At 46.8% G+C, this 26,806-nt stretch overlaps 2 protein-coding genes and 1 long non-coding RNA gene across 13 annotated transcripts in view; 2 read left to right on the forward strand and 1 right to left on the reverse strand.

The window, feature by feature from the left end:
* LOC149524102 (uncharacterized) overlaps positions 1-12,209 on the forward strand; it is a 47,169-nt gene extending 34,960 nt beyond the window's left edge. Inside the window, exon 3 of the long non-coding RNA XR_016350115.1 lies at positions 9,402-12,209. This is a non-coding gene — a long non-coding RNA (uncharacterized LOC149524102). The remainder of the gene's footprint in view (positions 1-9,401) is intronic.
* On the reverse strand, positions 2,281-4,198 carry LOC102452327 (gamma-crystallin B-like). Its single transcript, XM_006129039.5, has 3 exons — positions 4,140-4,198; positions 3,384-3,623; positions 2,281-2,610 (listed from the first exon to the last, which is right to left on the reverse strand). Exons 1-3 carry the CDS (start codon positions 4,173-4,175, stop codon positions 2,335-2,337), a joined length of 552 nt encoding a protein of 183 aa, XP_006129101.2. The 5' UTR covers positions 4,176-4,198; the 3' UTR covers positions 2,281-2,334.
* A 3,073-nt stretch (positions 12,210-15,282) lies between the features above and the next one.
* The window catches only part of LOC102452580 (uncharacterized), a 63,552-nt gene continuing 52,028 nt past the window's right edge, over positions 15,283-26,806 (forward strand). For 2 of the 11 annotated variants that reach the window (XM_089779900.1, XM_089779906.1), the window contains exons 1-3: positions 15,361-15,408; positions 17,165-17,275; positions 24,071-25,061. Coding sequence is in view for 3 of the 11 variants with exons in the window: in XM_089779898.1 (XP_089636024.1) it covers positions 17,183-17,275 (93 nt within the window). In the remaining 8 variants the exon portion in view is untranslated. Of the gene's footprint in view, positions 15,409-15,449; positions 15,632-17,164; positions 17,276-20,938; positions 21,064-24,070; positions 25,062-26,806 lie in introns of those variants that run through there. The other 9 variants (XM_089779902.1, XM_089779903.1, XM_089779901.1 and 6 more) reach the window with 9 other exon arrangements.

Here is a 26,806-nt window from a genome sequence, read left to right on the forward strand (position 1 = left end):
AGGCCCCTAGAGCTACAGTGAGACTGCAGGCTTCTTTTGGAAGAAGCTTTTCCAGAAGAGATCTTCCAAAAACACTTCTTCCAAAAGAGCATCCACAGTGGCAAAGTGCATCGAAAAAGCGATCTGCTTTTTTGAAAGATAGCATCCACCCTGAATGGAAGCTATTTTGCATTTAAGCTGTGATTGCCATGGACGGAGTGGCCACCAGGGCACCTGTGCTTTTTTCTCTTTCTTCTTCTTTCGAAAGAACTCCCTCTTCCCTGTCCCCACATGCTTTTTTCCGAAAGAGCTCTTTCGGAAAAAGGCTTCTTCCTCATACAATGAGGTTTACCAATTTTGGAAAAATCTCTGTTCTTTCGATTTTTTTTTTTTCAAAAGAACAAAATTGCAGTGTGGACGTAAGTGAATTTTTTTTGGAAAAACGGCCAGTTAGTGCCCCTGGCCAGTTGGGGCTGAGTAAACAATTCTCCTCAGCTACCAGCTGAAGTTTCTGGCCACCTGCGGTGAAGGGAGCCTCCAAACTCTCCCTGTTTGCTCCCCCTGCAGCTTTTAGCACTGCTGATACTGTGTTGTTTGTTCCTCTCCACCTCCACTCTCCAAACTCCTTCGACTCTCCTCTACCGCCCCACAAAGAAGGTTTTTAAAGAGGTTCCTTGGCCACCTGAAATCAGCTCACCTGGCCCTTAATTGGTTTATAGCAGCCTTGTCTCAGCTGCCCATGATTAGCCAGGACCATTTTTTGTTTTGGGTTTTTTTAGAGCTGCCTCTCTCCCTTTCCACCAAGCTCTTTAATCTTCCCTGTCACATTGGGGCTTGGAGTTTGGATTTTTCACACTCGTGAGTGATGGAGTTATACTGGTGTATGTCTATAGTGTATAGAAAACCTTTGTCAGCCACAGGACTGTACAGTGTGCTGCCAAGAGGGCATTGGTGATGATACAATCTAGCTTTTGTTAAAATGCAGGGCTTTGCGCACACACGGAAAAGTTTACATGTTCGATTTAAGTGCAAAACTCTACTTGGCCTGACCTATGGAGTCCCCATAAGAGGACCATACTCCAGCCTTGGAGGCCAGGCTAAAACTGAATGCCTTGCTGCCTTTACTCTTGGTTTTTGTATTTAATCTACTCTCATGTACACCATGATAACAATACATACAGATAAGCCTATAGATTAACAGACCAGATTCCAGTCTTTCTAAAACTGAATTTCCATCACTGTTCATGCAGAGACTCAAGGATCAGAACTCATCTTATTGTACATAACCATTTTCTAGACTTCAAGGTGCCTCTGGTGCTGACAAACCCTCTCCTTGACTCCCTGTCCAGCAGCCTTACAAACTTTGTAGGACTCCCTACAAAACAGTACCATGGGGCCATCCCCTATGAAGACCTGATACCTTCAAGGAGAACACAGGTTCTTTGTCCCTGCCACCTGAGACAGAGGGATATGAGTGAGGCAGACGTATCTGCATTTGGTTCTGCACGGGTCATATTTCAAGCTTTGCTTTACACCCCCAGGACTGAACCCTCAGCTTTCCTTACACACTGGAAGGGCCAGTGTAGTCAGATGATTCCAGAGCTGGGGACTCAACCCAGGCCTGCAGAGCCTATGGCCAGTCAGTCCAACCCTGCCCTGGATCGGTGCTCAGGGAACTCTGGCCCAAGGCTCGTCCCTGGCTGGAGGGGAGAGCTGTGGCTGGCACAGCCTCTCGGTTGGGAGGAGGTTGTGGCTGATTCCTGCCATCAGCAGGGTGCCCAGCCCTGCCTGCTCTGAGGGAGCTCTAGCTGCTGCACCCTGGTGATGCTCCCAGGCCCCGCTGGTGAAGGGGTGAGGGCTGGAGCTCAGCTCAGGGCCCCTCTAGACCTAGCTCCAAATGTGCAGCTATGGGTGGGCTGGAGGATTATGATCTAGGCTACAGCTCCCTGGTTACAGTCCTCACACCCACCTCTCTGTGGGCCAAGCCCTGCGTGTCCCATGCTGTGGTTCAGCTCCCAGTGCGTACCCTGCACTGCATTCTGGGTAAGGCCTGCACAGCCATGGAGGGGACCGGGAGGGAGCCTAGTACCCCGTGCTCCCTTGTGTGGGTGCCTAGGCCTGAGTCCTGTAGCTGGCGTTGGGTACTTTGTGCTGGAAGTAGCTCTGCAATGCTGGGGAAGGGCAGGGAAAGAGGAGGGGCAGGTTTCCGATCAGAAGACGATATCGTTGTAGCCCAAGAACACAAGGACAAGCCTCGGTGTTGCCCTCAGTACACTTACAGGAGCACGCTGAGAGCACAACGGCTGTTAAAGCATTTTATTCATTGAGACCCTTGCAGACAAAAGGCGTCTTGATTCAGTACATATCCGTGGCACGTCTCAGAGAGCCGACTTTGCCACTCGTGGAGCCCCACTCGCTGAATCTCCTGTACTCCCCTGGCCTCAGCAGGTATTGGCGGCCTCTGTAATTGGGCATTTCGTAAAGGATCCAGTGCCCCTCCAGCACGGAGCAAGAGAGCATCTCGTGGGAGCGTAGCTGGTCCATGACTTGCGGAGAGTCCTCGGTTAGCTCTGCCATGTTGCCTCTGTGATCCTCCTTCTCGTAGATCTTTATCCTGTAGGTGCCCCTGTGCTGTGACAGAAATGAGAGAGGGTAATAGAGTGACCGCAGCAGGCTGGCTGCCTGTGATCCTAGGCCCCGAGTCAGCTCTGTGCACTGCTCCCTTGGTGCAAAGGGTGCTTAAAGCTGCCTCTGCTCCCCAGAGGAGGGGAAGACTCAAATACTGCATCCACCCATGCAACGCAGACCTGTGCCAGCCATGTCTCCCCCTGGCTGTAGGGAGCAGGTCTGGGGTGAGGAGGACGGAGCCCGACCCGGTTCAAAAGGGGAGAGGCTGCAGTGTGCAACACTGGCCAATCCTCAGCCAGCACTTTGTTCCCAGAAGCTACAGAATTTTCTGATGGGGGCAGTTTCAGGCTTCAGCAGCTCCAGAGTCAAGAATACAGAGAAGTGGTTCAGTCCAAAAGAGTGATCGAAAACATTGGGTCCAATTCTCCCTTCACGATGGTGTTACTCTGCGGGGATGAGTGAGCTACTTCTTAGTTTACACCAGTCTGTGGGGAGTGGGCCCAGTGTATCCCTAAATCACCAGAAATTACTGACACTTTGAGCTAAGAAGGGAAAAGAGATGCTGCCATTTACTGTCCACAGGCTTCACCACAGAATAGCTGCCCTTGAACAAGCGGGAGTAGTGGAAGCTTTCCGATGCTCTCCTACAGTGCCCCTTGGAGGAAAAAAGCAGCCCTAGTTCACAGTCTGAGAAATCTCTAGTGAAAATGATCAAGCAACTGCCCTGTTGCCATTTAAAAAAAAAAAAGAGAAGCAAAAAGCAAAAGCAAACTCACAGGTGGGATGAGCCGGCAGGACTTCATGGAGGTGCTGAAACCCTCCGCCTGCATGTCAGGATAGTCGCCCCTTTTCAGAAAGCACTGCTGTCCTTGGAAGTTGGGACGTTCATAGAGCATGAAGCAGCCACTTTCCACTCGGACCGAGTTACAGCGGCTGAGCTGACTTTGAAAATCCGGATGGTCGCCGCTGCACTCAACAGAGCGGCCCTGGAAGTTTCTGTCCTCGTAAAGGGTGATCTAGAACAAGGAACAAATGGCAGCAACTTCAGTAACATGCTGTATTGTTAGAATGAGTCCTGGCATTTGGGTTTCTTTCCCTGCAGTGTCTGGCCATTACATCTGAATCACACTCATTACATTATTTACTCCTTTGGCTTCAGCTGAATTTTCATGAAATGTTTCATGAATAGGGATTAGTACAGATGCAAAGTCCCCTAGGCATGTATTCTTCAGTCGCCTCCCCTGTACAGGCATAGGCCAGGAGTAACTCCGCTGCTACGGCTATGGCTACACTGCACCCTATATCGGCTGCGAATATTCCTCCACTCGCATAGGTGGGTTTTTTACGCTGATGGGGTTGACTTGCAGCATCTTCACTAGATGTGCTGCAGTGGTGAAGCTGTACTGGTACAGCTACACCGATGCCGCGCTGTATGTCTAGACATAACCAAATTCTGATTTATATTAGAGAAGAATCGGGTCCTTGGCATCAGACTGACACACTGAACTGCCCAATCCAGACAGGCGTCTTACCTTTCCCATCGTAGCTGGATTCAGGCGACAAGCCATAGTACCCCAGCAGGGCAACTGCCTTTTTATACCTCGCAGCCAGTGCTCAGGGCGCACACGTCAACAAAGGTCTTTTCTCTGTTCATCGAGCCAACTCATGACTCTGGGTCTCATTCACTCTTTGTACTAGTGTCCATAGCTTTTGTGTAGTGGGGAACAGGTTTTATTCCTATTGTTACCAATGAGCAGTTCCAGGCCCTGCATCTGTCAGCACAGCCGTTTTTACACTGAAGACAGCATAGTTCAGGAAAAGAGAGAAACTTCTGGCAGAGTGACAGAGGGGACGGGATGTCAGCGCCATCACAGTCCTTTTCTGTAGAGTCTCTGCAGCTGCATTGTTAGTAGCGAATGGACAAGTGGCACAATGAAGATGCAAGAGAGTTCAAAGGATAAAATAGAAAATAGGGGGGGGAAAAACCAGAAATGTGTACGTCAAAGAAAAAGTGTTGAAAGGGCTGAGGGAGCCATCACATGTGTGTTAGCCATTCAGAAGTTTGGAGTCAGCAATATGGAGACCAGAACCTCCTGCGGAGAGACCAGCATGAGACAAGCAGCCGTTCAGTAGATGTGCAGTGTCCCACCCCTCACACGCAGCCACACAGGGCTCTCCTGAGTCCCTAGGTGTGGCTGTTTCCCACTCACCTCTCCACCGCACATCTGAAATGCTTGAGCCTGTAGCGCAGGTAGGGAGTGGCCTCAATTCTTAACAAAAAGAATAGGAAAGCAGAGCCTTTTGGCTGGGCTGCTCCTGAAGGAGAGGAACCAAAGACCCCAGGGTGGGGAGACAGTTCTGGTTTGGAGGGGCAGCTGAAAAAGAGGTTTTAGGGTGAGTTTGAGTAAGTTTGCACTGAGGTTTCAGTGTAGAATTAGCCAAGCGTTTTTGTTTCTTTTGATTTGTAACCTACTTTGCTCTGCCTGTTCTCACTTATTACCATTTAAATCCTACTGCTTCTACTTAATAAAACCATTTTTATTTTCTATCAAACCCAGTGTAAATAATTGTTACCGGGGCAGAGGGAGGGACAACCAGTGTGTACATTCCCTTTCATTGTTAAAGGTGGTTTACCTAATTCTTTGGAGGTTGAGCCCAACTGGGGAGTGGTATCCCAGGAAGCTGGGCCCTAAACTGCATTCTCTTTGGACCTGAGGAGGTTCAGTGTCTGTACTGCTTCTTGATGGGGGCAGGGACCTCAGCTCCGGGCCCTGGCTGGGGGAGACCAGCGGAACTGGCCCAGCAGAACCAGGCAGTGAGGAGCCCCAGAGAGCAGGAAGGTGAGTGGCAGTGGCCGTATCGGCACCCCGGAAGACACCCCCGAGGTGTCGTCTGTGACTGCACCTCATCACAGGGTTCCTCCATGCACTCAGTTTATTTCATAGCATTGCTTGAAACTGTCTTATAATTTATGTAGCCATAACAACCCACCAAGCTACCAACTGCAACATCTTAACCAGCAAGCCAATGTGCCAGACAATATCATAGCTATCATCAAGTCAGCAGAAACAGTCTCTGTCTTTTCTTTCTGTAGGGAACCATTTTCAGTGTAGGTGGCAAGAGCAAGAACTTGATCACAAGTTTTCCTATAAAGTCGGAAACTGTCTTGGTATGGCTCAGAGTCTACTCTAATATGGGAATGATCCTTTGCAGAATTAGTCACTCCAAAAGTTTGTAAGCAGAGGTGAAAAGTGATACCAGATGGTAGGTAGTTGGAAGGCATTAGTTCTTTCCTAGTTTTGTGTAGCTAGTACCTGAATTTTCCACCATAACTTATACATCTTGTTCTCATAGATAACACTGAGTATGAAAATTTAAAATCGACAGCCATTACATGCTCTTCTTACCAAGATGTAATAGCATTTCTGATGGAAACCTTGTCCTGTGTGGTTTTTTTGTCCACATGTTTTTTTGCTTTCATGTAGGTTGGTGCTCTGTCTGCTTCCTCAGTGGAGAGAGGCTGAAGTTGTCTTCCTCATATTGGCAGGGCCAGGCTATCTCAGCGCCATTCAGTTTTAATTGATTCCCCACAGGGCTCATCCCTGTTGGCTTTACCATGTTCATTGAGTGGGTGGTGAAGCTGCTCAGGGACACTTTACACTGATGTATGCACAGCCATTTCTGCATTACATTATGTGTCCTGTATGAAAATTGGTTCCATTTGCAAAGGGCCTGTTTGAACTATTGTGTGTGTGTTTTGTGAGACTTGGAGTAACATGTTCCTCAGGAAATCAAAATAGTAAATGTTGCTCTAGAAGAGAAGCTGGATATGAGTCAACAGTGTGTCCTTGTAGCCAAGAAGGCTAATGGCATATTAGGTTGCATTAGGAGGAGCATTGCCAGCCGATCCAGAGAAGTGATTATTCCCCTTTATTCAGCTCTGGTGAGGCCACTTCTGGAATATTGTGTCCAGTTCTGGGCCCCCCCCATAGAAAGGATGTGGACGCAGTGGAGAGGGTCCAGCGGAGGGCAACCAAAATGATTAGGGGGCTGGAGCGCATGACCTATCAGGAGACACAGGGATTTGGATTTGTTTAGTCTGCAGAAGAGAAGAGTGAGGGGGGATTTGATAGCAGCCTTCAACTTCCTGAAGGGAGGTTCCAAAGAGGATGGAGAGAGGCTGTTCTCAGTAGTGACAGATGGCAGAACAAGGAGCAATGGTCTCAAATTACAGTGGGGAAGATCTAGGCTGGATATTAGGAAAAATTATTTCCCTAGGAGGTTGGTGAAGCACTGGAATGGGTTACCTAGGGAAGTGGTGGAATCTCCATCTCTAGAGGTTTTTAAATCTCGGCTTGACAAAGCCCTGGCTGAGTTGATTTAGTTGGGATTGGTCCTGCCTTGGGCAGGGTGCTGGACTTGATGACCTTCTGAGGTCTCTTCCAGCTCTATGATTCTATACAGAAATCCTTTTGTAGCTGTTGTAGCATATTTGTTTTATAATGCTGGCTTGTAAGTCCAGTGATTCCATGGACTTAGATTCTGCCTACATTGTAGTCATATTTACACTGCTGCAATGTGTTGACCTTTGTGTTGGCATTCATCCAACGGTTCTAAAAGAACTCAAATGGGAAATTACTGAACTATTATCTGTGGTTTGTAACCTATCCCTTAGATCGGCTTCCATACCTAATGACTGGAAGGTAGCTAACGTGACGCCAATGTTTGAGAGGGGCTCTAGAGGTGATCCTGGCAATTGCAGACCAGTAAGTCTGGTTTCAGTGCTGGGCAGGTTGGTCGAAATGATAGTAAAAAATAAAATTGTGAGGCACGTAGAGGAACATGGTTTGTTGGACAAAGGTCAACGTGGTTTCTGTGTAGGGATATCATGTCTTACTAATCTATTGGAGTTCTTCGAGGGGGTTAACAACATGCGGACAGGGGGGATCCAGTGGATGTAGTGTACTTGGATTTTCAGAGGGCCTTTGGTGCAGTCCCTCACTGAGGGCTCTTGTGTAAATTACATTGCCATGGGATAAGAGGGAAGATCCTTTCATGGATTGAGGATTGGTTGAAGGACAGGAAACAAAGGGTAGGAATAAATGGTAAATTTTCAGAATGGAGGGGAGTAACTAGTGGTGTCCCCCAAGGGTCAGTCCTGGGACCAATCCTGTTCAACTTATTCATAAATGCTCTGGAGAAAGGGGTAAGCAGTGAGGTAGTAAAGTTTGCAGATGATACCAAACTGTTTAGGATAGTCAAGACAGAAGCAGACTGTGCGGGACTCCAAAAGATCTCACCAAACTGAGTGATTGGGCAACAAAATGGCAAATGAAATGTAATGTGGATAAGTGTAAAGTAATGCACATTGGGGAAAAATAACCCCAACTATACGTACAGTATGATAGGGGCTAATTTGGCTACGACAAATCAGGAAAGAGATCTTGGAGTTATCGTGGATAGTTCTCTGAAAACTTCCACACAGAGTGCAGCGGCGGTCAAAAAGACAAATATCATACTAGGAATTATTAAGAAAGGGATAGAAAATAAGACACAGAATATCTGACTGCCCCTGTATAAAACTATGGTACGCCCACAACTTGAATACTGTGTACAGATGTGGTCTCCTCACCTCAAAAAAGATATTTTGGCCTTGGAAAGGGTTCAGAAAAGGGCAACTAAAATTATTAGGGGTTTGGAACGGGTCCCATATGAAGAAAGGTTAAAGCGACTGGGACTTTTCAGTTTAGAAAAGAGGAGACTGAGGGGGGATATGATAGAGGTATATAAAATCATGAGTGGTGTGGAGAGGGCAGATAAAGAAAAGTTATTTATTAGTTCCCATAATAGAAGAACTAGAGGACACCAAATGAAATTAATGGGTAGAAGGTTTAAAACTAATAAAAGAAAGTTCTTCTTCACACAGCATGTAGTCAACCTGTGGAACTCCTTGCCAGAGGAGGCTGTGAAGGCTAGGACTATAACAGAGTTGAAAGAGAAGCTAGATAATTTCATGGAGGTTAGGTCCATAAAAGGCTATTAGCCAGGGGATAGAAATGGTGTCCCTGGTCTCTGTCTGTCAAAGGCTGGAGAAGGATGGCAAGAGACAAATCGCTTGATCATTGTCTTCAGTCCACCCTCTCTGGGGCACCTGGTGCTGGCCACTGTCGGCAGACAGGATACTGGGTTAGATGGACCTTTGGTCTGACCCAGTACGGTCGTTCTTATGTGTTGGTACAATTACATTGGTGCAAACTTTCCTAATCTAGAGAAGCCCATAATGTCAAGCTATGAATTGTCTTGAAATAGGTAACCAATTAATACTAATAATCAGGGCTCACCAAACCACAGCAAGCCCTGCTCGCCAGCCGTGTTGTCCAGTGATCTGCGCATGTGCAGATCGCCCGAACCTGGCTCTTCCGGGTTGTAATCTACTCACCACGGGTGAGTAGATTGCATTATTTGTCAAGCCCTGCTAATAATGTTAATTTCTTAAATCATACTTCATCAATAGATCTCACAGTGCTTCGGTCTTTATTGTAGTTACTCTCACAAATCCTTTGGGAGGTAGAATTGTGCCATTTTATAGATGGAAAAGCAAGTTATAGAGAAGCTAAGTGACTTGTCTTCAACACACAGGAAGTCCATGACCAAGTAGGGAATTGAACGTGGATCTCTCATAGTCGCAGTGCCATAACAGCTGGACCATCCTTTTAATGCATTTGGATAGTCCTATATTTTCTCTGCTTCTCACTTCTGTGCTGCTAAATCCTTCTCTCCCTTTCTGTTGCCAGATTCACATTTTCAGTGGCTTCTTCAATGTATTCTCAACTTGGACCCAGGAGGAAGACATCCTCTTTCAAAAGACTTTCTTCCAATCAGCATGTGAGAGAATAAGATCAAGAATTTCAAATATAGGTGCTTAAAATGAGGCACCTGAAAAACTAGCTACATTTGGCTAAGATGCTGAACATCCTCAGTTTTGATTGACTTGTTGGAAGCTTAATTTTAGGCTGAAAAGCCTTGCACATCCTTGATAATAATTAAATAAGTTAACTAATGTTGAGAAATGTCCACAAGGGTGAAAGATAGCAACAGTATTTTCATCCTTGAATCAGGACCTATTTCATGTCATCTGCCAAACAGTGAACACTTCTGGAGTATATTTCCTCTGATAATCTCAGCAGCTCCACTAGAATATGAAACAGGAGTCTGAAGATGCTGAGGCCCTGATTCTGTAATATGGTCCTCACTGGCAGAGCAATGTGCTTGTGCAGAAACCCATTGACTGCAGCATGCAGATCATTTCAGGACCGAGACCTTAAATGTAAAGAGGTTCAATACAGATAGAAAGGGATGGGAAAGAAAGCAGGAAAATTAAGTGCAACACCTCTGGGACACAGATGTCAAAGAGCAAAAGAATCAGTGAGTAAAGTTCTGTGACTTTTGTTCAGCAGATCAGACAAGACAATCAATTGTCCCTTCTGACCTCAAAATCTATGAACTAAAAGTGATTTGTGAAAAATGTGCATGTTAGCACAGGAAGGCAAATTTTTTCCTATTCATCATGTGTTACTGCCATTTGATTTGCTCAGTGGCTGCATACAGCAGTTTTATTTATAATCAGCAGCAAGTTTTAGCCAATGAAAACTAAAGACCATGGCAATATTTTGAAAAAGAGAATGCTAGAATAATGCAGATAAATCACCCATTTGTTTAAGTTTCACCATAGTGTACTGTTCTTTTTTAATCTCAGGTCAGTCACAGAAAGCAGTCATCATATACTAATCTGGCCCAAGTAAAGCCATTGAATATATTCCTCTCTGCATTGTCCTAGCTTTCACGTGACAAGGGAGAAGCAATTGCATGTGGTGGTGGAGTGTGTTAAAATTCTAATGAATTCATTCAAATGGAATTTTTCTCTATGCTTCGGCTTTCAAGGGATTTGATTGATGCATTTCAAATTTTGTTTAATTTAGAAAAATCTTTACAGTATCCTTGCTACTTTTGGATAAAATAAGTCTTAAGAATTGAAATAATAACCCAGGTCTCAGTTCAGCATACGATCTAAGCCTATACTTCACTTTAAGTGTTTAAGTGCTTAAAGTTAAAGTGTGTGTCTCTATTCAGCAGAAGACTTTTGCACATGAGACATAAACATATGCTTAAATGTTGTGCTGAATACAGACCATCAATTCCAATATCTTGCTTCTAGCAGTGGTAAATACATGGGGTGAAATTGTGGCTCAACTCAAATTAATGGTAAAAGTTCCACTAACTTCACTTGGGATAAGATTTTACCTCTGGTAAGTTTTTACCTTGGTTCAAGAGAGAGTGAAATAAGGAAGCAAAACACTAGTAAGTGTTTGTTGGGTCAGTTTATTTCTATCCTGGATTTGAAATATAGTGTAGTTCTACACTGTTCTTCAGCTTGTCTCACATTGGAGAGAGAAATGTGGTGTTTCTTTTAAAAATGTAGCATGAACAGGTCAAGATGATCACATAACATGTATAGTACATTGGTGATGTACGATTTTATGGATAAGGCATTGGGCTAGGATTCAAGAGATCTGGATTCAGTTTCCAGGTCTGCCACCCAGTTTCTGGGCAATCACAGGCAAGTCATTTCAACCCTGTGGGAATGTCTACGAAGTGTTTTGGAGCCTGTGGGAGTTGCAGCCTGAGTCAACAGTCTTGGGCTGGCAGGGTTTGTGCTAGTGCTCTAAAAATAGCAGCACTTTAAAGCCCCCACACTTAGGCTTGAAAGCCCAAGCTCCAGGCCCAGCTGCACCTATTTCAAGTGCAAGCACCACTAGCATACGTCTGTAAATCCTGGCTGAGAGGGTTACCCCTGGATGTTTAAAGCAAAACGAATCAGAATGTGAGTTGTACTTGGTTTCATTATGGAACTCTTGCAAAGCTGTGCTTGCAATTCATAAACAAAGCAAACTGCACTAGAACCAATGTGCAATACAAAAACATAATCTGTGTCAAAGGTTTTATTTTCTTTTGCATACAGTAAGGTAGTTAACAATAACATACCCAGGCCATTGGACATGTTTTATTACAACAGTGTGATACACCAATATAGCTATGCACTTCTGAGACAGTTCTCTTCACTGACAGGTATCCTCTGGCTAGTCTTAGTCATTTGTTTTTAATCCTATATATTTTATCTTGCAACATTAAAATAAGAATAACTATATAACTCTGCCCATAGCATCATAAACATGCCCTACCAATAAGAATTTCTGCCACACTACTCATATTAAAATTAATTGAAAACCTCCCCTTACCTTGGGTCATTGAACAAGGCATCCTGATTCTGCACAGGGCTGGAGCTCCAGTGACTTAATGCAGAGGGGGAATCTTTTTTGTGTTGGGGACTGCGTACCCACAAAAAATCAAAAATCAAACAAAAAAAAAACCCCTTACTGACATAGCCCCGACTGAGAAGGGCAAAGACACTCCTCACATTTCCCTCCCACACCAGAACTTAGGGGGGCTCAGGTTAGTAGATTTTGTGTGCTGCAGCCCTGCAGGAGAACGGGGCGCCTAGCATCCTCAATGCTGGGGGGGAAGAGGAGCCTCAGGGGCCAGATCCAGGCAAGCTGGGGGCTGCACCCTGCCCCTGGGCCTTAGGTTCCCCACCTCTGACTTAATGGGACTTAAGCCCTTGTTTTGCTGAACAGAGATGGTCTTTGCCTACATCTGCATGGGAGTGAGCTATTAACCATGCAGAAAAGGGGATGGAGAAATGCTGGGCTATAATGTGAAAGCTGTATCGAAAACTTGAGATACAATTGATAGCTTTAGCTTAACCCTTCAAGAAGGAAAATGGAAAGGAACAGTGACACTTAGGCTGTGTCTACATTGGCATGATTTTGCACAAAAGCGGCTGCTTTTGTGCAAAATCTTGCTGCCTGTCTACACTGGCAGGGAGTTCTTGCGCAAGAACACTGATGTTCTAATGTGTGAAATCAGGGCTTCTTGTGCAAGAGCTATGATGCTTCCGCTCAGGAATAAGCCCTCTTGCACAACTGTTCTTGCGCGAGAGGCCAGTGTAGACAGGCAACATGAATTTCTTGTGCAAGAAAGCCCGATGGTTAAAATGGCCATCAGAGCTTTCTTGCACAAGAGAGTGTCTACACTGGCACAGATGCTCTTGCGCAAAAGCACATCTTTTGCACAAAGGCACATGCCAGTGTAGATGCTCTCTTGCGCAAATACTCTAACGCAAAAACTCTTGCATTAAAGAGTATTTGCGCAAAATCTTGCCAATATAGACCTAGCCTTACAGCTGAACACAAAGATAATGTTCCTCACATTGATGAAGGCAACATATTTCCATAACAGAACCCAGGGGGCTAAAACAGCCATTCAAATATAAAAATAGCACAACTCCCTCACCAAAATCTCCCATCTCTCAAAAATGAATTGCACAGCACTGTCTGAACTGCTCTTGTCTTGTGTGGGAAAGAATCATGAGATCTGGCTTCTTGAGTCTCCTCTTCCTTCCCATTCTTTGTTGCAGGTTCCTTTGGAAAGATTCCTTGCTTAACTAGTTTTCTGCCTTCCTGCAGAACATAAATAAATATTGAGTTGGTAAGTGCAAGAATAGTATGACTCCAGCAACAAAGCTTATGTTCATCAACTTATCTACCCAGCAGAGGTACAATATGAAATGTGGCAGGAAGCCAGTGCAGGGATTCAAGCCAGGAGAGGTGATATCTCTTTTAGGGTAGGATGCCTAAGTACTTCTAGAATAGTGATAGAAATGTAGCCGTGTTAGTCTGGGGTAGCTGAAGCAAAATGCAGGACAATGTAGCACTTTAAAGACTAACAAGATGGTTTATTAGATGATGAGCTTTCGTGGGCCAGACCATCATCTAATAAACCATCTTGTTAGTCTTTAAAGTGCGACATTGTCCTGCATTTTGCTACATTTCTGTAGCTAATGGGCTCCGCGCAGGTCTAGGATTCCCGCCCAGGTTCTCAACGACAGCCAATGGGCTCCGCGCAGGTCTAGCTGTCCCGCCCAGGTTCTCAACGGCAGCCAATGGGCTCCGCGCAGGTCTAGGATTCCCGCCCAGGTTCTCAACGGCAGCCAATGGGCTCCGCGCAGGTCTAGCTGTCCCGCCCAGCTTCTCAACGGCAGCCAATGGGCTCCGCGCAGGGCTAGGATTCCCGCCCAGGTTCTCAACGGCAGCCAATGGGCTCCGCGCAGGTCTAGGATTCCCGCCCAGGTTCTCAACGGCAGCCAATGGGCTCCGCGCAGGTCTAGGATTCCCGCCCAGCAGCTCAACGGCAGCCAATGGGCTCCGCGCAGGTCTAGGATTCCCGTCCAGCAGCTCAACGGCAGCCAATGGGCTCCGCGCAGGTCTAGGATTCCCGCCCAGGTTTTCAACGGCAGCCAATGGGCTCCGCGCAGGTCTAGGATTCCCGCCCAGGTTCTCAACGGCAGCCAATGGGCTCCGCGCAGGTCTAGGATTCCCGCCCAGGTTCTCAACGGCAGCCAATGGGCTTCGCGCAGGTCTTGGATTCCCGCCCAGGTTCTCAACGGCAGCCAATGGGCTCCGCGCAGGTCTAGGATTCCCGCCCAGTTCTCAACGGCAGCCAATGGGCTCCGAGCAGGCCAAGGAGTCCCGCCCAGAGCCTCAATCGCAGCCAATGGGATCCGCGCCATGCAAGACGTCCCGCCCAGGTCTAAACAGCAGCCAATGGGCTCCGCTGAGGCCAAGGCGTTCCCCCTCCCTACCCTCAGCGGCTCTACGGCAGCCAATGGGCTCCGCGCACACCAAGAAGTCCCGCCCAGCGTCTCATTCGTAGCTAATAGGAGCAAAATGCAGGACAATGTAGCACTTTAAAGACTAACAAGATGGTTTATGAGATGATGAGCTTTCGTGGGCCAGACCATCATCTAATAAACCATCTTGTTAGTCTTTAAAGTGCGACATTGTCCTGCATTTTGCTACATTTCTGTAGCTAATGGGCTCCGCGAACACAAGGCATCCCGTCCAGCCGCTCAACGGCAGCCAATAGGCTCCGCGCAGGTCTAGGATTCCCGTCCAGCCGCTCAACGGCAGCCAATAGGCTCCGCGCAGGTCTAGGATTCCCGTCCAGCAGCTCAACGGCAGCCAATGGGCTCCGCGCAGGTCTAGGATTCCCGCCCAGGTTCTCAACGGCAGCCAATGGGCTCCGCGCAGGTCTAGCTGTCCCGCCCAGCTTCTCAACGGCAGCCAATGGGCTCCGCGCAGGTCTAGGATTCCCGCCCAATTCTCAACGGCAGCCAATGGGCTCCGCGCAGGTCTAGGATTCCCGCCCAGGTTCTCAACGGCAGCCAATGGGCTCCGCGCAGGTCTAGGATTCCCGCCCAGTTCTCAACGGCAGCCAATGGGCTCCCGCAGGGTAAAGCGTCCAGCCCAGCGGATCCACGACAGCCAATGGGATCCGTGCATGCCAAGGATTCCCTCCCAGCTTCTCAACAGCAGCCAATGGGCTCCGCGCACACAAGGCGTCCCTCCCATCGGCCCAACGACAGGCAATTGGCTCTGCGAAGGCTTAGGAGTCCCGCCCAGGTCTCAACGGCAGCCAATAGAGTCTTTGCAGTTCGAGACGTCCCGCCCAGTTTTTCAGCGGCAGCCAATGGGCTCTGCGGAGACCATGACGCCCCGCCCTGTGGCTTAATGGCAGCCAATGGGCTTCGCGCAGGCCTAGGAGTCCCGCCCAGGTCCCCACGGGCCTCCCAACGTCGGTGTGGTGGCGGCTCTGTGAGCGCTCAGCGGCGGGAGCGGCCTGCGCGTGAGTCCGGCGGGACGGGCCCTTCCCGCGGAGGCGGCGGCGGCTCTGCCGGCCCCTGGGGACGTTGTGGGAGCAGCTCGCGGCAGCGGCCCAACGGCCGAGCGGCCCGGCCCTGGCTCCGCGGCAGCGGGCGGGGGTTGCGGGCCGCTGGGGCCGGGGCCGAGCCGCGGCCCCGCCCGCCTGGTGCTCTAGGGGGCGGGGCCGCGTCTCTCGGGCTGCCTGGGTGCGTGTCTCGCCGCTCGGTGACTGCCCCTTGGCTCACAGCGGGAGCATCGGGCCCAGTTCGGGCCCCACTGGAGCAGGGACGTGGCCGCATTGAGGGGCCAGCGGAGGCGACCAGAATGATCAGGGGATGGAGCGCAGGGCCTGTGAGGAGAGGCTGAGGGAGTCGGGTCTGTTTGGTCTGCAGAAGAGAAGAGCGAGGGGGGATTCGAGAGCAGCCTGCACCTCCCTGAAGGGGGTTCCCAAGAGGCTGTTCTCAGTGGGGGCAGGTGGCAGAACAAGGAGCAATGGTCTCTAGTTACAGTGGGGGAGGCCTAGGTTGGATAATTGGAAAAACTATTTCACTAGGGCTATGTCTACACTGCCAGGTTTTGTCAGCAGTGAGTATGCAAATGAGGCACAGATTAGCATATTGCCACACCTCATTTGCATGATGTATGCACACCGTTTTTGTGGGGGGGGAAAGGTAGTGTCAACATATTCTTTTTGCACAAAACCCCCCTTTCCCACCAGTTCCTTATGCCCCAAAAAAGGAGATTTATCGATCTGGCAGCAAAATGTGTTTTTGTGCAAAAAGAAAACGTCCACACTACTTTTTTTTCTGCAAAAACTGCTTGCATAAATTATGCAAATGAAGTGGTATGCTAATATATACCTCATTTGCATACTCACTGCTGGCAGAACCAGCAGTGTTGATGTAGCCTAGGAGGGTGGTGAAGCACTGGGATGGGTTACCTGTGGAGATGGTGGAATCTCCCATCTCTAGAGGTTTTTAAGTCTTGGCTTGACAAACCCCGGGCTGGGATGATTTAGTTGGGCTTGGTTCTGCTTTGGGCAGGGGGTTGAACTTGATGACCTCCTGAGGTCTCTTCCAACCCTATGATTCTATGATAGCATTAGAGAGTTAAGTTTTTAAATCATTTAGTCAGTGATGATGATAATAAAAACTATCCTAGCCTGTGCTTTTGAAGGATAGAAATAAGATTTCAAGGCATAATTTCAATTCAGGTACTTCCTAACTTTTTAGTGTACAGCTTTGTGACCTTAAAGTTGAGCTTGCCTTAGGAGGAAGGAAACAAAAAGAAATCATGTGCTGTGAGAGAAGAGGGAAAAGGAAGCATGTACAGAATGGTGGGGAAAATGTCAGAGAATTCATAGTCCCTAGGTTTACATCAGGTATTACTGATATATGCTTTACTTAATGATAATATAGCTGGTCCCTGACGTACGAACGGTTTACGTACCAAATAGCTGGTCTTCACTCGATTTGTATGTAAGTTGGGAATACATGCTTTTAAATATGGCCACGCTGTTTGTAAGTGCGGATGGTGCATTCGTAAGTTGGGGACTGGCTGTAATGAGGTCAAGTCCCCGACTTACAAATGCACCATCCGTAAGTTTGGTCGTAAGTGCAAACGGTCGTAAGTCGACGCGTTCGTAACTCGGGGACTGGCTGTAAAAATAAATACACTTGGTATTGGTGGGGATTTTTAACCTAGATAGTTCTAAAATTTTGCTTTATCTCTGGTTGAAGGTAGAGAACTGAACAGCAATGCCTCCTTGTGTAACTGTTCTGATTATTGGAGCGGGATGTCGGGGGAAACACTATTCTTACTTTGCTGCGCATTTTCCCAGTCGAATGAAGGTAAAATTGTTGTATGGTTTCAGTGTTTTTCAAGGGTTCACATGTCTTATGATAGTTAATGTGAACAAAGTTCTTTTTGAATTGCAGCAATCACCATATAAAATGTGAGGTTAAACTACTTTAACTATTTGAAAGCTGTTAATAAAAAACAGACCTTTCTTAATATCTTACTACTTTATTCACAGCTCATAACAGCAATTTTAAATTTCAAATTGCATTTGCAGTGCCTTGATTAGAAAAGTGTTTTTTTAAACTACTGTATTTACCTTCTGAAAGTGTTGCATTGAGTGTCAACACTTAGCTTTTCCTTAAGTTTAAAGTACACAATTGCAGTTAGAGCTCCTGTGCGTGCATGCATGCATGCACTTCTCAGAAGTGCAGCATGGTTTTGGTTAAGCAGGAGCATTTATAAGTAATCTGACAAAACAAGTTGGACTCTCCACCCTCCTCTTTAATTATCCTACATGACAGTAGTGTTTTGATTTAGATCACGTGCTAAAAAGAAGTCCCCTTTGAGCAGTTCTCAATGTATAACGTGCAGCAGGAACTCAATCAATATTTATAACTTCAGATACAACAGGGATACATGTTTACAAATAGGATAGTTATATTCAGTAAATCTTGACCTGGACCTGGATCCCTACCTTGACCTTTTCCTTCAACAGGGAGGATGGACGAGAACACCACTTGCTCTTCAAATTCTTTGATCCTTCTTCCCAGTGCTACATACTCTGTAGTGACCTGCTAAAGGTCATTCTTGGCCGTATTTTTAGTTCCCACGTGGAGAAGCAGGAAGTGGTAGCAATCCGAAGGTTTGATCAGATTTGCAATACTCTCGGTCACACCCTGAATTGTAGCTCCTGGTAAGCAGTATGCTTCTCAAGATTCCAGCTCTGGACGACAGATGGATGACTCCGTCCCTCTTAGGAGGGAGTCCCCGACCACCACCACCCATCTTCTTATATTGGGGGTGGTGGTCATTGAACCCCCATCCCTAGGACTATGCATTCCATGCCTTCTGGTAGATGGTGTCTCCTTCTGATTTCTTCTATAAGAGGGCTCTACCAAAGTGTTCTCCACTGTAGTGTCTGTGCAGAGAGCCTGAAAGCAGTTACTTATCTCTAGTGGAATTGGGGATACCTGAGTTGGCTTTCTTCTCCTGGAGGTTACATTCTGCCAGCTTTCTTCCTTGTTCTGTACTGCCCTCACTGGCTCTTCAGCCTGCTGTACCTGTAGTATTACATGCTGCCTTCTATCAAGGAAGTCTTGATCTTCTCTGATGGAATGTATGAGTCAACAGTGTGCGCTTGTAGCCAAGAAGGCTAATGGCGTATTAGGGTGCATTAGGAGGAGCATTGCCAGCAGATGCAGAGAAGTGACTATTGCCCTTTATTCGGCGCTGCTGAGGCCACATCTGGAGTATTGTGTCCAGTTCTGGGCCCCCCACTATAGAAAGGATGTGGACGCATTGGAGAGGGTCCAGCGGAAGGCAACCAAAATGATTAGGGGGCTGGAACACACAATCTATGAGGAGAGGCTGAGGGATTTGGGTTTGTTTAGTCTGCAGAAGAGAAGAGTGAGGGGGGATTTGATAGCAGCCTTCAACTTCCTGAAGGGAGGTTCCAAAGAGGATGGAGAGAGGCTGTTCTCAGTAGTGACGGATGGCAGAACAAGGAGCAATGGTCTCAAATTACAGTGGGGGAGGTCTAGGTTGGCTGTTAGGAAAAACTACTTCACTAGGATGGTGATGAAGCACTGGAATGGGTTCCCTAGGGAGGGGGTGGAATCTCCATCCCTAGAGGTTTTTAAGTCTTGGCTTGACAAAGCCCTGGCTGGGCTGGTTTATTTGGGATTGGTTCTGCTTTGAGCAGGGGGGTAGACTCAGTAGCTCCTGAGGTCTCTTCCAACCCTATGAGTCAATGATGAACATTTCCAGTGACACCTCATATGACTTGTCTTGCATAAAATATATCCTAATTCTGTTAATCATATTCTAATACCACTCTGAAGAATATGGGGTGCAGTGTCACATCTCTGTCCTTAGATTACTGCCAGAGGGTTTGTCACTGATTAATGTGGAGGCAATACGCCTAATGGCCTGTATAGGTTTTGGCTATACAAACTTCCATGTCTACACTACGAAGTTTAACTGACACAAAACAGCTTATGGAGACCTACCTCTGGAGGTGTACACACCTTAGTGCTTCTCCTAGTGCTTGAATTTATCTGCTATACCACACCAGTAAAGCCACTTGATAAACACAGCATAGGGCTTTTTACAGTTAGGGTGACGCAATGACTGTGTAGTAGACGTTGCTTATGTTGTCCAAAGTGGCTTCCAGGAGGTGTCCCACAATGCTCAGTGTAACCTCTCTGGTCACCATTTTCAACTGCCCATTAGCCAGGTAGAAGGTCTCATCTCCTTTAAAGCCCCAGGAAATTTTGGATACTTCAGTAGGGACTAGAATCATAGAACACTAGAACTGGAAGGGACCTCAGGAGGTCATCGAGTCCAGTCCCCTGCCCTCACGGCAAGCCCAAGCACTGTCTAGAGTTGTTGGCCACCAGAGTGAACACAGTGGACAGTGTACAGGATGAGGAAGTGGATGTGGTGGAGGATGAGTGGGATCTGGTGGCATGGCAAGCCAGGACCTCTTTTTGAGTCCTAAGTAGACTGAGTCCCAGGAATCCAGCTCTGGGGAGCTGGGTGCAGTGGGGAGAGGCTCTGCTAAGTATTGTGCTTCTGCAGGGTCACATCTGTTTATGTACTTTTAAAATTAGGCTATAAAACAGGAGTGGGGAACGTAAGGCCCGGGGGCTGGATGCAGTCTTGAGCTTCCCTGGATCCAGCCCCTGAGACTTGGGGCTTTCCCCAGCATTGGGGAGCCCACACTAGTGAGGGGTGTGGGGGGGGGAGGGTTTCTCTCTCACTGGTGTGCAGCTCCTGACTGATTTTTCTGTGGGTCAGTGGTCTCTGACCCAAAAAAGGTTCCCCACTCCTGCTATAAAAGATAACTTGTGCAGGAACAATTTCTCCTTGTTCTCCTGTGCAGCTAGGCAAAGGAAACCACATATAAAGGTTTGCTTATGCACAATGGGCTGCCCTGTGAATCCTCCATAGAGATCTCTAGGGCAGTTTCCTAAAGGTAACCTGCAGTCCTCTGCCAAAGGGGGTGGTGTGTGTGTGTGTGTGTGTGTGTGTGTGTGTGTGTGTGTGTGTGTGTGTGTGTGTGTGTGTGTGTGTGTGTGTTTGCAAGGGCTGCTTCGTTTCTTACTCTGTGGTAGGAAAGTTTGCCACACTACTCAGCAATTACTTCAGCAGGCATGCATAACAGCACACAGTCCTGATCTGCAGCTGGACCCTTGCAGCCTGAGTTAACCTCACAAATGAGATCTCAGCTGCAATCACCAAATCTGTGGAAAACAATGCCAGTATTCATTGCAATCATCTTATGTGCTGCTACTGGTATCCCTGGGCTATTACCATCCTTCCTCGTCCCCTCTCCCCAGCTTTGTCACAACTCTCGTCTGCTGGGCCATACTTAAAATGGGTGGGTTTACCGCCACACTGAGACTGCACCAAATGAAAATAAGGAAGATGTGCTTGCTGTTTTTTGGATCAAGGGGGTAAGTGCACTGACGCTAACATTTCTCTGTTTTTAGCAGCTATAAATGTGTCCTTGACAGTCTCCTGCACATAGGCACCGCTCTCACATATGGAGGAGTAAAGCAGACATGTTCAGGAGGTGCTGCAGATTGTTAGCAGAGAGGATGCAGTGAGGGAATCGGTGAGAAATTGCCTGGGGTAATTTAGGCTGAAATTTAGGCTTAACACATCTCCTATAACCCATTCAGAGCTGCCTTCCTGCACCTTCCCCATACTCTTTTCCTGCGGGGTCTCAGCAGTTCCCCAGTGGGGCAGTTTGCAAAATGACAGCTAGACATACACCCAGCTCTCAAAGCCTCACTGGCAAAAGTGCTTGTGAATTTGCTGTTCCTTTGCTTTTTAAAGATACTTTCCTCTGTAGGTACAATGTTTAGGTTACCAATACATAAATATGTTTGCATGGAAGTGGGATAAAACTCATCTATGGGAAAGTGAGTAAATATTTATTATTATTCAGCATACAGTGACTATTGCTAATATTCAGAGACAGTACCAGTGAGTGCATTTGCAGTGTTACAGTGGTGTATACACAGTAATTGGTAGCAGGTTCAAACCATTGTGCCCAAAAAAAGGGGGGGGAGGGCTTCAAAACACATTACAGCAACACTGTGACCTACTACTTAACATGCTCCTTCAAAGCCTCACTGATTCAAACAGTTCTCTGTTGAATCGCTCTGACAGTCCTGGTATCTGGCTGCTCAATAACAGCAAATAGCTGCTCCACCCCAAGGGATTGAAATATATTATGATGAGCACAGCAAGCAGCTCTAACCGTGGACATATCTTCCTTGCTGAGGTCAACTCAGAAGTTGGTCCAGTAAAAGATATTAGCTCACTACACCTCGTCTCTCCTAAGGCCAAATCTTCATCACAATCTTCAATCAAATTATACCGATATACGGTTGCCAGTATAATTTAAATGCTGAAGCATGTGTGTGCTATGTTTCTCGTATTGGCAGAGCTCTTGCATTGACACAGACAGATGCACTGTGGATAGCTTTCCCATTGTTCAGTTGGCCACCATCTGCTGCACAGTGTTCTGGGGAGGGTTCCCAATGCCTTATGTGGGGCAGACTCAGTGGGTGTGTTTAAACCACACCCCTCTGTCAACAGAGGGATGTAAATTAGACACATCGAAAGTGCAAATGAAGCGGGGATTTAAATATCCCGGGATTCATTTGCATAATTGCATCCTGGTGCTATTTCGAACAAGCGCCATTTCAAAACTGAAATCGTGGTTTAGATGCAGTTTTTCCGACAACACCAAATGAGGAGTACAGGATCTTTCGAAAATTGCCCCATTGTTGGAAAAAATGCGTCTAAACCACTCTTTCAGTTTCGAAATGGCTCTTGTTCAAATTAGCGCCAGGATGTGATTATGCAAATGAAGCATGGGATATTTAAATCCCTGCTTCATTTGCGCTTTCGATGTGTCTAATTTACACCCCTCTGCGGACAGAAGGGTGTAGTTTAGACACACCCAGTGTGCCATCATGCAGCTTTCTCCATCCTATCATTCCATGGGCTTCCTAGTACATTTCACACTGTTGTTTCACGGAACTGCCCATCCACCACCTTTCAGAAAGCATGGATCCTGCAGTGCTCTCCAGTATTGTGATGTCATGAACACAGTGTGCTTAATCCTAAATTATTTCATGAACGGCAACTCTGATGATTATAACATGGTGGTGTCTATCATGCTGTGTGCAAGGAAGAGAAGCAATTAAATATTGCTGCTGTATTCACAGAACGTAAAAATGGCCATACTAGGTCAGACCCAAGGTCCATGCAATCTAGTATTCTGTCTTCTAATAGTGGCCAATGTCAGGTGCCCCAAAGGGAATGAACAGAACAGGGAATCAAGTAATGCATCCCTGATGCCCATTCCCAGCTCCTGACAAACAAAGGCTAGGGATGCCATCACTGCCCATTCTGGCTAATAGCCATTGATGGACCTATTCTCCATGAATCTATCTAGGTCTTTTTTGAACCTTGTTATAATCTTGGCAGTCACAACATCCTCTGGCAAGGAGTTCCACAGGTTGACTGTGAAGAAGACTTCCTCTTGTTTCTTTTAAACCTACTGCCTATTAATTTTATTGTGACCCCCTAGTCCTTGTATTATGGGAAGGCGTAAATAACTATTCACTTTTTCCACACCTGTTGTCATTTTATAGACTCTATCACCGTGGTCCCCAACACGGTGCCTGCGGGCGCCATGGCGCCCGCGGGGGCATTTCCATGCGCCCGCCAGGTGCTCGGGGCTGGCCTGGCACCGGGTGCATGGCGGGGGGAGCACCGGCCCCGGGCGCGCGGCGCTGGGCGGGGGGAGCGCCGGGAGCGCGGCTATGGGGGGGGCCGCCCCCGGGGAGCAAGTGTCCCCACCCCCTGGCGCCCGGCGGGCGAACGGCCACGCCCCCCTGGCGCCCGACAACCTCGAAAGGTTGGGGACCACTGCTCTATCATATTCCATTTTCGTCATCTCTTCCAAGCTGAAAAGTCCCAGTCATATCGCAGACTTTCCGTATTCCTAATTATTTTTGTTGCCCTTTTCTGAACTTTTTCCGATTCCAAGATACCATTTGTGAGAGGCGTTAACCACATCTGCACACAGTATTGAAGCTGGGGGCGTACCATGGATTTATATAGAGGCAATAAGATAGTCTCTGTCTTTCTCTCCTTTCTTAATGATTCCCAACATTCTGTTTGCTTTTTCTGACTGCTGTTGCACACTGAGTTGATTTTTTTTCAGATAACTCTCTACAATGATTCCAAGAGTTCTCTCTTGAGTGGTAACAGCTAATTCATTTATGTATATAGTTGGGATAATATTTTCCATTATGCATTACTTTGCATTTGTCAATATTGAATTTCATTACCATTTTGTTGCCCAGTCACCTAGTTTTGTGAGATCCTTTTGAAACTCTTCACAGACTGCTTTAGATTTAACTATCTTGAGCAGTTTTGTGTCATCTGCAGAAGTTGTCACCACATGGTTTACCCCTTTTTCCAGATAATTTATAAATATGTTGACTAGGATTGGACCCTGGGGGACCCCACTAGTTACATCTCTCCATTCTGAAAACTGACCATTTAGTCTTACCCTTTGTTTCTTATCTTTTAACCAGTTACCAATCCATGAGAAAACATTCACTCTTATCCCATGTCAGAGCAGCTGCACATGATGGACAATCAACTGTGGACTTTAGGAACAAGCACTGAGTGATGGAATAACTATGCAGGGTTGGGACAACATGCAGCAACTGGAGAACTTTCAGATGTGCAAAAGCCACGTTCCTAGAATTGTGTGAGGAGCTCATGTCAGCCCTCTGACACCGGGACACAGAATGAGAGCATCACTAAAGGTGAAGAAGTGAGTAGCGATCACTGTAAGGAAGCTAGCAAAGCCAGACTCCTACTGATCAGCTGCAAAACAGTTTAGAGTTGGTAAATCTACTGTGGGTGTTGCAGTGATGCAAGCACACAGTGTCCATAAACTACCTCCTACTATGAAGGGCTGTGAATTTCGGCTATGTGCATGTAATAGTGGGTGATTTTGCAGCAGTGGGATTCTCTAACTGCAGTGGGACAATAAATGGTATGGATGTCCTAGCATGCCTGCCCTGAAGTACATCAACAAGACGGGATATTTGTCTATGATTTTGCAAGTGCTAGTGGATCATTGGGGTCATTTCATTGACATCAGCATGGCTGATCAGGGAAGGTGCATGATGCCTAAATCTTTAAGAACACAGGCTTATGCAGAAAGCTGCAAGCAAAGACTTTCTAGATCAGAGGATTACCACTGGGAACATGGAAATGCCAAGAGTGATCCTGAGAGATGCAGCTTACCTCGGGATACCATGACTCATGAAGCCGTACATCAGCCATCTTGACAGCATAAAGGAGTACTTCAGCAACAGGCTCAGCAGATGGATAATCACTGTTGCATGTGCTTTTAGTTAATTGAAAGGCTGCTGGCATTGTCTACTTATGAAATGAGATCTCCGTGAAATAAATGATGCAGAAAGTGACTCTACCTGTATTGGTTATTTTACTACCTGTTTCAACGCAATTTGAAAAAGAGTAAATTAAGAGAGATGTCCCTGCAATATCCAAGTAAATAGAATTCTTTGCACCAGTTTCTTCCTTGCAACAGGCTTATTTGTGCTAGACTGTAGAGTGTGGCTCAACTGCTCTGGAGTAAAAAAGAGAGCATGGCTGGATGCATGTATCCCATTCTCCTTCTCCTCCAACAGTTTGCTTTCAGGGTTCATTCTGGTGACTGTGGCTCTTCCAAATTACGTTTGGGGTGGTGGTGGGGGTCACAGCTGAGGGTGACATGCAGCTTGTAAAAACAGCACCAGAGTGACTGTTGGCCTCCCTTGTGTTCTGATACACCTGCTGCAACTCCTTGACATTCATATGGCACTGCTGTGGGTCCCTCGTGTAGCTCTTCTACCCCCTGCCTTGGGCAACGTTTAGGGCTGGAACAGAGGTGTGCCAGCATAGCCTCTTCTTTCCATAGAATCAAGAGACCCCACTACTTTCTTTGCAGTAAAGGCAGGAACAAGTCTGTAATGCAGACCAGCATGATGAGCTGGGCAGTGCTAGGGGAGCTCTCCAAACTCAGCAAACCTAACATGGAATTTCAACAATTCCCAGGCTTTTATAAGGGGAAAGGCATGCTCCTGTGTATCTAGCCTCAGGACAGTGTCGTCCAAAATGGTGACCAGAGTGGTTAGGGTGGGGCATTGTGGAACACCTCCTGCAGGCCACTGAAGTTGACATAAGTAACACAAGGCAAAACTGACACTATATCAACCTGACTCTGTAGACCTATGGTCTATGCCTCCCAGGATGGTGGAATTATTTAGTTAGTGTAGCAGATGAGTTACTTTGATTGAAGTAACATTTTAGTGTAGACACTTAGAGTTGGGTTGATGTTGGCTGCCTTGGGTCGACCTCTTTTTCCCAGATCTGAGAGAGCGCTCTGTATAGCTCAAACGCTTCTCTATCACTAAAAGAGGTCAGTCCAATAAGAAAGATTACTTTACCTAATCTTGTCCATCTACCATCCTGGCACTCACATGGCTACAGAAACACTGGATACAACTAAAAAATGAATCACCTAGTAAATAAGAAATGAATCATTCACCATTTTCTGACATAGTAAAAAAGTACAAATTAAGAGTCTGAATAAATGTAAGTTAAATTACACAATTGCTTAAATAAATTGATATGTATCCTCCTGGTTAGCAAAAAGAAATATCAGACTTAACATAAAAGTGATATTTAATTGTAACTCAAAACGTTTTAACACCTACCAACCAATGACAAGATTTTTTTCATGCTGGCTGACTTAAATTTTGATTAAAATAGGTGGTTTAAATCACTTTGGTTTAAATGAATCCACTCTGCACTCGTCTCACGAAATTACATTCAGGTTTCTCTAAAACATAGACTGTTAAAAATCAGAATTTCCCTTGATTGTATGACCCCAATAATGTTGGCAGTCCGTTGAAGTAAGTTAACATGACCATTCTAACTAGCCAGCCCATGCCGTCACAAAAGAGATCCCAGCACGTACTGCACTGCGAATGCTTGGGTGCTGCTGGAAGCAGCTGTAGTGCCTGTAAGTGGGGAAAGCGTTGGGCTAGGGCAGTGGTGGGTAATAGTTTCTGATGGGGGGCATGCCAAGAGTTTAAGTGGTCGAGGGCTGCACTCTTCCAAGCTATTAACGGAGGAGGTGTGGGGTCTGCGATGGAGGTTAAGTGCAGAAGGGAGCTTGGGGTAGGGGATTGGGATTCAGGAGGAGGGTGGGGTCTGAGGGAATTTGGGTGAAGGAAGGGGCTTCAACCTGC

Source organism: Pelodiscus sinensis, chromosome 7, assembly GCF_052426305.1.
Source record: "Pelodiscus sinensis isolate ZL-2025 chromosome 7, ASM5242630v1, whole genome shotgun sequence".
Lineage (NCBI taxonomy): Eukaryota > Metazoa > Chordata > Testudines > Trionychidae > Pelodiscus > Pelodiscus sinensis.

What these genes read in the sequence shown, in the direction of transcription:
- LOC102452327 (XM_006129039.5), bottom strand. Translation starts at nt 4,175, where the DNA reads ATGGCTTGTCGCCTGAATCCAGCTACGATGGGAAAG. An exon ending in ATCCAGCTACGATGGGAAAG is followed by an intron (nt 3,624 to 4,139) that starts GTAAGACGCCTG and finishes TCCTTGTTCTAG; the next exon opens with ATCACCCTTTACGAGGACAG. An exon ending in CCTGCCGGCTCATCCCACCT is followed by an intron (nt 2,611 to 3,383) that starts GTGAGTTTGCTT and finishes TTTCTGTCACAG; the next exon opens with CACAGGGGCACCTACAGGAT.